We start from the raw sequence: 12485 nt of genomic DNA on the forward strand, positions 1-12485 counted from the left end.
TCTTAAGGGATGATCTTGAAGAGGGTTGCATCTTCCCACCACTCATCTAACATTCCCATCTCTGCAGGTGAAGATTGAGCTGCCTATTCAGCTTCATGAAAAGCACCATCTACTTTTCTCATTTTACCACGTCACATGCGACATCAACGCGAAGACAAGCTCAAAAAGGAAAGAGGCCCTAGAGACCCCAGGTGAGAGTGTGCTAAAGTCTGAGTCAGGGTATGGGATAACGTTGGTTCGATCTTACGCATTAAAAAAAAGAATGTCCTATTTGTCAGTGGGGTATTCTTGGCTGCCTATACTGAAAGAAGGCCGAGTGTCATCTCAGGAGTTCAACATTCCTGTCTCCTGCAACCTGCCTCCTGGATACCTTGCCATCAAAGAAGCCAGCAACACCAAGGTAAGAGTAACAGATGGATGTTAAGAACACTAGATAATTACAACAAAGGATTTTGCAAAGAAATGCACGTAAAGGGATTTGAAGTGTAATGTTTTTTTTTCTAGAGTTCACAACTCGAGCTGTTTTTATTTCCTCTTACCAGAATGGAGCTGACGTGAAATGGGTCGATGGAGGAAAAGCGATCTTCAAAGTGTCCACCAATGTCATTTCAACTGTATACACTCAGGTAAAACAGTGAACTGTGTTTTGAGTATCTGCTTATTTTAAAATTTTACAGCCTGTTCACACGTTGCAAGACCAATAAGTACATGCAAATGACAAGCAGTAACTTTCTAACGCAGTATTTTACCAACCCCTTGGTGAAATAGACTTTCTTGAAATATCTGCTTATTATTGCAAGTCCTCTAATTTATTAGCACAGTGATACCACCTTCACACTTTTATACATGTCCCTTTGATATTTATGATGTATGAAAGCGGCGCTGGAGGTTTTGCCTTTCTACACAATCTGATCTGATCTCCAGACAAATTACAGGCTGCTGTGGGGTTTTTTGAATATTTTTTAAAAACTCCTCTGAATGAGAGACTCCATGTATGCCACTAAGTGGTGTTACTGCTATTGAACTTAACTAGAGGCTATGCAAAGGTTGCAACACAATAATTACATTACTTAAACTCATTCTATTCAAATGCTCTGACTGCAGTAATGAAGATTTACTCAATCTGACATATTTATTTCAGATTATTACAGCTCATACATAGTTAACTACTTGGGGTCAGTCTAAAGTTTTGAACTTTGAACCCCAGATAGGTGGTCATTGCCGAAAAGAATCAGTAAGAGAAGATGACCTCATAAGAAAATTAACGTTTTTTAAACTTAAAAACCTTTTCCATTATACATAAATAATATATGTAAGAAGGAGCATAATAAATAATTCCCACACTCCTCATATGTGGCAAGACTGATAAATTCGCTTCATTTCTTTATATTTGAAAGAAAGCGCGACCACAACTTTAGTATCCAGCTCACGTGTGACAAAAGCTTTCATAAAATGGCAATCGTGTCTTGTTATGCAAAGTATGCCAAAACTCTCGTGTGTGCAAACCAATGTAAAGTTAATATAAATATTTCTGTTTATATGTTTCTATTCAGTTCTGAAACTAAAGCCTGTTGGGCAATAGGCAGAAGAATCTCTTTACGGGCATAGATTAGGATAACTTAATTTAATCAGCAAAATGTACAACTAATTTCAAAAAAAAATCTCACATCAGCACATGCTGATAAAAGTTATTTTATGGGCAAAATAAATGTATAATAACAAAACATTTTCTGTTGCTTTTGAAGTTGAACAATTGAACTCAGATAGGTAAGGTGATTTACACAGTGCTACGAAACTATATCTGAGGTTTTGTGTTCTTTTAAAAAGAAAGGAGCTCTCTAAGTAATGTTTCAGCTGCTTGCTGCTGCTTTTTATGAACCCGTCTCTCTTTGCCAGGACCCCCACCTGAACCGTTTCTTCCAGCAGTGCCAGAAGAGAGAGCTGGACCTCTCTCAGCCTCCTACCTCCAACTTCCTCAACTGCCTGAAGGTCAGAGGAAAGCCATCAGAATCTGCTCTTATTTCAAAAAGCTGTAACCGAGACAGAAACTAAGCACATTGGCCTATAACTCCTACTTTTAAGGAATATGACTGCAAAAAAAATTAAATTAAGGCTCTTTTTAACTTATTTTTTTTTACCTCACTTATTTATTTTATTTTTTACTCCTTATACATCTCCAGGGCCTCCTCAGCATGGAGAGAATCCCAGTGATTGTTCGGTTTTTGCCTGTTCTTTTCAACCAGCTTTTCAAGGTTCTGACTCAGAATGACAATGATGAGGTCACTACTGCCACCACCAGGTAAACAGTGGCACTGCAGGGCCATTGTGCATGTTGAAGGCATTTGTGTTGATGTAGTTATGAAAAGCTTGATGTAACAATAATAATGAAAACAAATTAGCCTTTGTTCTTGTGTATTTTATAGATAGGAAAGTTATTATATGCCTTAGTTAAAAGAAAATTACACCTTTTTTGTTTCTGCAGAGTGCTGGTTCATATTGTTGGCAAGTGTCATGAAGAAAACCTGGATCATTACCTGCAGTCTTACATTAAGGTAACGTGTAAGCGATGAATGTGTGTGTTATGTGACTTTCTGGGAAATTAGGAAAGTTTGTTTTTATACCCGTGTTGTTAGTCATTTTCAGAAAGATCACACAATGCTTTTAAAAGCTCTTGATGAAATAAAGAAGAGAAAGAGCCGCAGATCTGCACACTCGGCCCTCTCAGCGAGAAACACGAAACAATTTTTTTTTTTATTTAGTGAAAATTAAGAGAGAAAATTAGACAAAAGAGATGAAAAAAAAACTCTCAAGACCCACTTCATGTTGGCCACAGAGCAGGAAAACTGCAGAGTCTGAAGAGGCAACAGCAGAGAGGGAGTGCTGGGAGGGACGAGATGACCAATAGAGCTAATGAAACTGAGGTTGCCATAGTAACAGACTGGCATGATGAAGTGGTGTCCAATTTAAACTGCTGAGTGAGTCTGTGAGAGGTTATAATGATTATAGCGGTTTTCCTTTTTTTTTCTAGATTCCCTTCCTATATAAAATGGATAAAAACAATATTTAAATGCCTTTTTAAATATTAAAATTTTGATTTATTCTCTGTCAAATATGATCATGTTGTATTTAAACTGTCTCATTATGACATAGCTTTCTAGTTATTTCCTCAGCCTATTCCAAATATTTGTGAGCAATAACATACTCTTTATTAAACTGTCTAAAATTCAATTATTACAGCATGAGTCTTTTGCAAGACTCTGCTGCCCTTCTGGAAGTATACATGTAACCTGAGTTTTTAATCTTGATTTATTTATTTTTTTTCAGTATGTGTTTAAATCAGAGGATCATGGCTTTCGGACAGTTCATGAAGAGCTGGCTAAAGGAATGACCTTTGACCTGAAGAGCAATGAGCAGGCAGCAGTCAGGAATGTCCTCAAGGTGTGTTTCCACTCACTAAGCCAGATATAGTTGTATTAATTTTAAAAAAATAGTTCTGTGGTTGTTATTTACACATATATTTTGTAAATATTCCAAATAGCTGTAGCCTTACAAGAACCTTATTTGGTATTTCCATGGTTTCAGTTCTCTTGGTTCTTCTTTGACCTCATTGTCAAGTCTATGGCTCATCATTTGGTTGACTCTGAAAAACTAAAGGTAAATTGTCACCGCCATCAAAAAAAAAAAAAAGAAAGAAAATTGCTATTTAATTAATTAATCAAGAGAGATATAACTACATATTCAGGTTCATCTGACCATTTGCTGTATCCACAGCTTCCAAGGCCACAGCGTTTCCCCTCGTCCTACCTGAGCCGCGTGGAGACACTGGTGGAGACGGTGTCTGAACACATTTTTTGGAAGTATAAAGATCTGGTGGAGGAAACCCGCAGTGCCAACTCAGCTGTGGCATCTTTTGTCAAGGTGAGCCCAAACCGTGGAGAAAATTGCTGCACACAGCACTGCTCCGAATACTTTACAACTTTATGGTTTTGGAGCAGTCGGTCAGTGACGTGAGGTCAGGGGAGGCAGCATGGAAAAATAATATATAATGATAAAATCATTTATATTGCTGTTTTCACCTTGTGGTTTGTTTTATGAAGTATTTGTTTTTCATTTAGCTTAACCATTTTTGATTTTTTTTTCTTCAAAATCGCTGAATTTTCTTAATTTTTTCTTCAAAATCGCTGAATTTTCTTAATTTCCCATTCAAATGCTCGGAAGCAAACCTGGTGAGGCAGCAGTGAGCTGAACCTCACCTGGGATTGATCAATCTCTCGCTAACTGCACTGGCTGCCACTCTATGAGAGCATGTTTCTCCTGTCTGTACGTCGTCAATAAAATGGTCAAAACACTTAATATATGAACTAATTTTCCAGAATTTAGCTTATGTATATAATGTACAGTGTCTTTTGCCACGAGCTGTGTGTGTAACGTGATCCGTGTGCTGAGGAGCGATCAGAAACCGCAGAGAACAGATTCGAGGTGAGGCAGGCAGTTCTCTTGCCTCATGGCAGGGGGCGCTCATGGTCCCAGACATTGTGACTACACAACTGCAGAGTAAGAGACAGTAACAGCGAGCTAGCCAAGTCAAGTGCAGCGATATATTTATAGTTTTCTCCTTTTACCACAGCAATCACTTATTAATAATCGCAAAATAGACATTAAGCCTAAAACCATACTACTGCAAGAGACGGAATGTTCTGCTCTTTGTGTGGGAAATATTTGAGCGGTTTCTTTTCATTTTGTTGTCAGTTGCTATGGCGATGAGTCTGGTCGTAGTTACGCTGATACAGAGAGCGAGAAAGAAGTGGTTTTGAGTTGTACTTCAACGGGTTTTCCCTTTGCTGTGGAGCACAGGACGAAATTAATAATATCTACATGTCCAAGTTTGATTGAGTTAACGGAATTATTCTATGGCGGAAGAATGTATGCAATGACGTAGTCTTTTTGCCCTCCAGCGTTGTCCGCATGCGCGAAATTTCCTTACGTAAACAATAACATGCAGAGGGCCTATATTTGTATATCTGATTATGATTAAGTCAGTGCCTTACCAGCCATGAACCTCACCGCACGTCACTGCAGTCGGTGTATATTATAATCATCCTCACTAGTAGCGCACTGTAAAGTTTTACCCCGTGGATACCGATTTAAGCAGATTCCTATTTCACTTTAATATAAAGAGCTATATGAACAAAGCTGAAAATATTTTTCTCTACGCGTTTTGTTGTAGTGGTCAATAATTATTTATTTAAGGAAGGAGGAATTACATAGCCACACACTAATTACTGTGAAACTGGCTCTTACTATTATTGTAATGTCTCCATTTGAATTTTCTAGAAAACTTAGCTCCCTATTTTAACTTTAAGATTTTCCAAAGGCTGCCAACATTTCTAAATTCAACATGTTTCATGGTATAAGCAAACATGGCTGATCATCTTTTCTAAGTAACAGCATTTTCACTAAGAGTCTTGATGTCAGCATGACCTCATTGTGCTTAGAATGGTAGCCTTACTGTTAGAGAAAAATCACATTTTTGAGCTTGTGACTGGCTTGCCAGTAATCATTGCCAATGAAGCTGAAAAGGGTCTGATTCCGGTCAACAGCCGATTCCTTGGTGCATCTCTGTCCCTTACATATCAAATTCCCTTAATGTGTTACACATTATCTTCAACCTTTAACTGAGTTTTTGATGTGACTGTCTGTGTGTTTGCAGCGCTGTTTTACACTGATGGACAGAGGCTTCACATTTAAGCTGATAAGCAACTATATAAATATGATCACTGCTACAGACAGCAAGGTAACAAAAAGTCTTGTAAACACGAGTATTAAAAGCGTGGAGATAACTCGTAACTACTGTAAGTAAAGACATTTTCTAATTTTTCCGTGTGATTGACAGGTTCTCTGCGAGCTAAAATTTGAGTTCCTGAGGGAGGTGTGCAACCATGAGCACTATATTCCTCTCAGTCTGCCTCTCCCTTCTGCTCGCATCGCTGGTAAGAGTCCCTGCAGCTCACAGCCGCTTCTTGTTTATGTGGTTAAAGCCATTCACCGAGTAGTTCTCATTTTCATTTAACTTATTTATGCCTATTAACATTAAGTCCATCTGTCCTTCTCTTTGTGCCATTTTTCTGTCGTTTTATTTGACCATGTCAGATCATGTATCCCCAGAGCCGCAGAGCACTCATGGTAAATATTTCCATTCAGTCCTTTTTATACCGTTGTCTGTCCTGTTTGTCTTCCCATCTTTTTTTGTTCAGCGGATATAAAGCACAAAATATATGTATACCAGTACATACCAGTAATGTATGCACCTCCAGTACATACATTATGTACTGGAGGTGCTTATTTCAAATGGTTTATGTTATGCTCATTCATTATGTGGAAAGTTGCCTGTTGCTTTATTCTTTTTTTTATTCTAATGTTTAATAGCAGAACTTGCACATGATCTTATTTACATAAAATTTCTGTCTGTCTGATAATCTCTGAAAAATAATTCAGATTTAACACTGAAACAGTCACTCAGTGCTTTTCTCACTAGTTTTCGCCAGTTTCTTTTCCAAAAGTATTTCTTTGGTGAATTATTTGTTAATAATATTTAGAAGTGATGCTGCTCTTACTTAGATACAGTTTTGGGCTCCTCTGCTTTCCTCTAAATAATGTGAGTAGCAGACTTCATAATGTAAAGAAGTTCTCAAGCTAACTGAGCCTAATCAAACATAGACACAAGCTTTTCGCAACTCAGCTAATTTCTAATTTCTATTTTGATTTAGTTTCAGTGCCTGAGTACAACCTGACTGGAGAGTTCTGCAGGAAGCACTTCCTCACCGGGCTACTGCTCCGAGAACTGGGATTGGCTCTCCAGGATGAGCAGGACCTGAGGCATCTAGCCTTGGCCACGCTAAAGACTCTGATGGCCAAACACTCTTTGGATTCACGCTATGCCACCAAGGTAGATGCGTTTGCTTGGAAGAAAACCCAAAAGGCATTAAAGGGACTCATGAGCACACAGCAGAAATCGTTCAATTGTGACTCATCCATAGCAGAACACACACACACACACACTGATGTGATTCTTCATGGCAGCTGCAACCAACGGTCAGGATTTCTTAATGAATGCCGGGAAGTATCTAGATCAGATTAAGTCTATAATCTGCCCTCGGATAAGCAGTGCCAACCACAACAAACAGTCTGGAGTCTCCTGAGGTCTGAGTCAAAACCCAATGTGCCACAAGGGGTAGGACGTGGAAAATGGGAAGGTTGTCATTTGAAAGTAATTTTCAGGGTTTTTTTTCTATTTCCTTTAAAAAGCCTAAAACATTAAACATTTGTTAGTCATTCAAGTCAGGTTAATATGAGTAAACGGGCTGTTTTTCTAAACCTAAAATTGTCACGTGGCGATTTCCTCTAATAATCTTCGTGTGTTGAGTCTTTTTCGCCGGGTGATTTATTTATTTATTTTTTCTTCCAGGAGAAGCAGGCGAGAATCGCATCCCTCTACCTGCCTCTGTATGGACTGATTTTAGACAACATGCCTCGATTCTTCCTCAGGGACCTCTTCCCCATCTACTTCACTTCAAGCGACCAAGTAAGTCAGAGAACTTGACAATGTTTTTGAGTTCCTGCACATGTAGTTTGCACTTTTTTTTAAAAGTTTAGTTCATAAAAGAAAGAACAGTAGAAGCTCTTCTCTAGGACAGATATGCAGCATTTATTCCCTAGATGATTTTTTTTTCTTTGCCGTTGTACAAGTGGGAATTTCTCTGCGTCTGCTTCAAAAGGTCTATCAAATGAATGATGAACGACCAGCTTCCACTTCTTTGAAGGTTATTGTCGAATATCAGTAACCCTGACATATATCTTCTACATATGTGGATTTTTAATGATATCAGACCGAGGTTTGGAAAGCCTTTAGTTTAGCTTTTTTTTTCTGGTTTACATGTCATACACAACATTCTTTTCAAAAACAGGCTCTAGTTCTTCGAGGTCTGGACTGAACAAAACAGACTTATTTAAAATTATTCATGTTGATAATTAATTTTAGGTTTCGAAACACTGTGGATGACATGCATGTGATCTTTTTCTCTTTGTTTCTCTGCCTGCCTGCCTTGCAGGGCTCTCGAGATGATGTAAGCGTTAGTGGAGGAGTGGCGGGAGGGGTGACTCGCCACGGAAACTCTGTGGATGCCTCCTTTTCCAAAGAAGTTCTCAATTCAATTACAGGTATGCCAGTGCAGTATGCGCCTGTCTGCATTGCGAGCCTATCTTCTGTAAAAATGTATGAATCGAGACAATGATACCGATTCCCTCCCATCCTCTTCCTGCTCCTCCTACCCTGCACCAGCTTTTTCATCCTTGGCAGTTGCTACGGGTAACCAGGCTGACTCTCGAGGTTCTCTGATCAGTGTGGACTCCAACCCTAGCAACAGTGACAGAAACAGTGAAAAGATGGATGGATGTGAGAAGGTGAGAGAGAAAACATTTGAGAGAGCTTTCATAATTTCCTTTTTGTTTTGAAAAGCAGATTTTGTTTTCTCAGATGGTGCAAAAATCATTTAAGTAATGTTTGTATTTGTATTTTTCTGTCCTCAATCTTTCAAAATAAATGTTAAAAATATTTATTTAGTTATAGAGAAATGTAGAAAAAAAATTAGGAGTTTTGAGCCTATTATGAAAAGAAATACTAATATTTGTTCATGTTGCTGGACAGTGCACCTACAATGTTTTTCCACAAAAGTCTGAATACTTTGTTTTGTTAAACTACTATTGTATTTCGTTTTTGTTGAACACATTATTAAGCAGGCCACAGGTTTCAAGCAATATGGGAAAGAGGAAGGATCTCTCTGCTGATGAAAATCATCAGATAGTGCAGTGCCGTATGACAAGATATGAAAACATTAGATATTTAATGAAAACTGAAGCGCTATCATACTGTGAAGAGATCTGTGGCTGATTCAGAACAAAGACGGGTTTGTTCAGATAAAGGCATAATGAGGAAGGTTTCTGTTAGACAAATTCATCAGATTAAGGAAGCAGCTGTTAAAATGCCTTTACAAAGCAGCAAACAGTAATTTGATGCTGCTGGAGCCTCAAGGTGGAGGATCCTCCAGAGGCTTGTGGTGCATCAACCTACTATTGGGCCCCTAACCAGAGCTCACAAGCAGAAACGGTGGCAGTGGGACCAGCTGCACATGAAGATTAATGTTCAAACAGACTTGTTCACTGATGTCTGCTGTGCCACCCTGGATGGTTCAGATGGGCGCAGTAGTGGATTGGTGATGGATGGCCACCACGTCACAACACGGCTGTGACGTCAGCAAGGAGGTGGTGGAGTCATGCTTTGGGCTGAAATCATGGAGAGAGAATCATTGGTCGGCCCCTTCAGAGACCCTGAAGGTGTGAAAATGACCTCAGCAAAGTTTATGGACTTTCTTACTGATCACTTTCTTTCACGGTTCAAAAAGAAGAGCTGAACCTTCAGTAATAAAATCATCTTCATGCATGAGAATGCACCATTTTATGCTGTAAGGAATACCACTGTGTCATTGGCTGCTATGGGCATGAAAGGGAGAAACTCATGGTGTGATCACCATCCTCCTCTGACCTCTGACCTCAACCCTATTGAGAACCTTTGGAGTTTCCTCAAGCAGAAGATCTGAGGGTGGAATGCAGTTCATATTAAAACAGCTCTGGGAAGATATTCTGACATCCTGCAGAGAAATTCAATCAGAAACTTTCCACAAACTCACAAGTTCAATGGATCAAGAATTGTGCTGTGATATCAAAGAAGGGCTCCTATGTTAACATGTAACTTGGTCTGTTAAGATGTTTTTGATTGAAATAGCTTTTATTTTAGTACATGTGACCACTTAATGCTGCACATTCAAAGAATGACCGTTTGCAGTTCTTTATAATCCATAAAATGTTTAGGAAATCTGCTGTGCATAATAATTTTGAACAGTGCATTTTGAGTTTTTAATTTTTGAAAAAATACTGCCCTCATAGGGAGCTTTGTTCAGTAAAATTTGATTTATACTGTAATACTTCATGACTTGAAAATTATACTGACCATCATTTGCATTGACCATTTAAGAAAATCTGAGAAAATATCACTTGCATAATAATTTGATAAGAACCAGACAGAAAATAGTCTGATTCAGATCAATGGGCAATTGATTTTTTTGCATATTATTAAAAATACAATTTCTGTCTTTTCTGAATGCCTACATTGTTACCTAAAAGCAATTGTTGAGGAGATGAAAAGGTCCATCATCACATAACTGACAGATTATTTTTGACTAACTTTCTTTCTTGTTTCTTCTTTTGGTGTGTTTGTCTTAGTTTGCTCGTCCACAGTCTTTAATTGGTTATGGTTCTCGCTGTGACAAGCTGGACCAGGCAGAAACCAGAAGTCTCCTCATGTGCTTTCTGCACATCATGAAGACGATATCTGAAGGTAAGAAATGCGTTTTTATTATTATTATCATGTAACTAGGGCAGGACAGCTCAGTTCATGACTACGATGAATTGTGGAAATCTTGAGATTTAAAATTTGCATTTCAGCTAGACCTACTTTGACCCCTTATTTTCCAAACTTTTTATCCATCCATTTTTGCTTTTTTTGGCACTGGTTTGTTGTATATCCCAAGTCATGGGATAAACACAGATCAAGCATCTCATTATAACCACTGACAGGTGAAGTAAATACGCCTATTATCTCTACATCCTGGCATCTGTTTGTAGGTGGAATATATTAGGTTAATAAACGTTGTTTACACTGACTTGACAGATTCCAAGCTGGAGAAAAAGGCAAGCATAAGCATTTGAGCAAATTTAACAAGAAACAAGTTGTGATTGCTTAGAGACCTGAGAGAGCATCACTACCAAAAGTGGTCCAAGGAAGGAAGAGTGTTGAACTGGGACACTCTTCCTTTCCTCGCAGCACGATCCTCAGCCAACCAAAATTCTTTGAAGCATGCAGAACACACACTGCATTGCATTCAGCTATCTATGGACATGCATAGCCACAGACCAGTCAGGGTCTGGATATGTGATTACCAGAACTGGATTAGAAATCAATAGAGAAAGGTGTTGTGGTCTGATAAGTTAAGTTTCCTTTCATAGTACAGGGAAGACCTGACTACCTGTACTGTACTTTGTGTACCTGTGGAGTCTCTGGCAACAAAATGCTCCTCAGTCAAAGTGTCGTCAAAGTGAAAGTTACTCTTACAGACACACCATACCACCTATGAAATCTTTGTTGCAGACCTGGTATTGCCTTTTATGATTGTCATGCTCTGAGAACTGTGGCCTTTTTTTCAGCAGAATAATGCTGGTTAGATGAATGTAGAAAAAAAAATCAAGATGTTGACCTACAAATTATTCAGATCTCTGAACGTTTTCGTTACTGGACATGGAGTCATGCGTGTCACAATGACGGGTGTGTCGTCTCAAATCTGTTGAAGTTGCATACTTCCACAACATTTGGCTGTTTTTCTTTTGTTTCGGAATGTAACATTGGAGAAACAATATAACATGTAATATTTATTTGGTGTAAGGATATGTTCTCCTTTTCCCAAAAAGCTTTGAGAGCGTTGTTTCCTGAGCTGCATGAATAACTGAGTTATAACATTGGTTTTACAAACAGTACTCAGCTAATCAGAAATGTTTGTGACTTGATCCATTTTTTTTTCTCTGTTTCCAGATGTGCTGGTATCCTACTGGCACCGGGCCATACACCAGGAGATCTCTGACTTCTTTAACATCCTGGAGTAAGAGCTTTGAATTTTTATTTTTTTTTTCTTTGTTGGAAGAGCGGTACCACAGGTCATATTCGGCTGATTATAGAAGTAGCCTGCGGGCAATTCGAAACAAATCTGAGACAACCAAAGGCGGGGAAAGGCAAATGAGAAGAAAAGGGAACATGGCCAGAAGGGAACAGATGAAAATAATGACACAGCAAGAGAAGAAAAACAGTTTGTGATTTTATTCCAAGATCCCAATCCACAGAGGAGTGCTTTAAATTAACTTTCTATGCTTCCTGTTTGTGCCAGCATCTATACTCGTTCGCGTCGTGCACAATTTTATCTTAGATACTTTCTTTTCCCCGTTTAACCTTTGAAACAGAAGACATTTCCAAATGGCTGTTTTTTTTCTTTCTTTTTTTTCTCAGGCTTTGTCTTCAGCACTTCAGGTTTCTGGGGAAACGCCACATAGCCAGGTATGTCCATGTCTCGCTTTGCTTTCTTCTCAATTGATGTTGTTCACATGCTTTCTTCACAAAGCTACTGATACGGGGGGAAAAAAAAAAAACCCTATTACCTACTGCAGCTGAGAGTTTCCACACCCTCGACCACCTGATACATAATTCATATAATCATGGTTGCACACATGCATAAATGCAGCCGCATTCAGAGCACACACAAATAAATTAATCGGACACGGTTGGGCAGAAATACTAATATGTGCTATGCATGCGTGTGCATGCTCTT

At 38.7% G+C, this 12485-nt stretch overlaps 1 protein-coding gene across 4 annotated transcripts in view; it reads left to right on the forward strand.

The window, feature by feature from the left end:
* dock10 (dedicator of cytokinesis 10) overlaps positions 1 to 12485 on the forward strand; it is a 71698-nt gene that overhangs the window by 46481 nt on the left and 12732 nt on the right. For all 4 annotated transcript variants that reach the window (XM_044120631.1, XM_044120633.1, XM_044120629.1 and 1 more), the window contains exons 20-38: positions 68 to 191; positions 279 to 400; positions 543 to 626; positions 1897 to 1989; positions 2181 to 2299; positions 2483 to 2552; positions 3325 to 3438; positions 3583 to 3654; positions 3772 to 3918; positions 5711 to 5794; positions 5894 to 5990; positions 6151 to 6183; positions 6768 to 6946; positions 7466 to 7582; positions 8109 to 8217; positions 8339 to 8460; positions 10336 to 10450; positions 11699 to 11765; positions 12167 to 12214. In XM_044120631.1, coding sequence (XP_043976566.1) covers positions 68 to 191; positions 279 to 400; positions 543 to 626; positions 1897 to 1989; positions 2181 to 2299; positions 2483 to 2552; positions 3325 to 3438; positions 3583 to 3654; positions 3772 to 3918; positions 5711 to 5794; positions 5894 to 5990; positions 6151 to 6183; positions 6768 to 6946; positions 7466 to 7582; positions 8109 to 8217; positions 8339 to 8460; positions 10336 to 10450; positions 11699 to 11765; positions 12167 to 12214 — 1916 coding nt within the window. The remainder of the gene's footprint in view (positions 1 to 67; positions 192 to 278; positions 401 to 542; positions 627 to 1896; positions 1990 to 2180; positions 2300 to 2482; positions 2553 to 3324; positions 3439 to 3582; positions 3655 to 3771; positions 3919 to 5710; positions 5795 to 5893; positions 5991 to 6150; positions 6184 to 6767; positions 6947 to 7465; positions 7583 to 8108; positions 8218 to 8338; positions 8461 to 10335; positions 10451 to 11698; positions 11766 to 12166; positions 12215 to 12485) is intronic.

Source organism: Gambusia affinis, linkage group LG06 (assembly GCF_019740435.1).
Source record: "Gambusia affinis linkage group LG06, SWU_Gaff_1.0, whole genome shotgun sequence".
In the NCBI taxonomy this organism is placed as follows: domain Eukaryota; kingdom Metazoa; phylum Chordata; class Actinopteri; order Cyprinodontiformes; family Poeciliidae; genus Gambusia; species Gambusia affinis.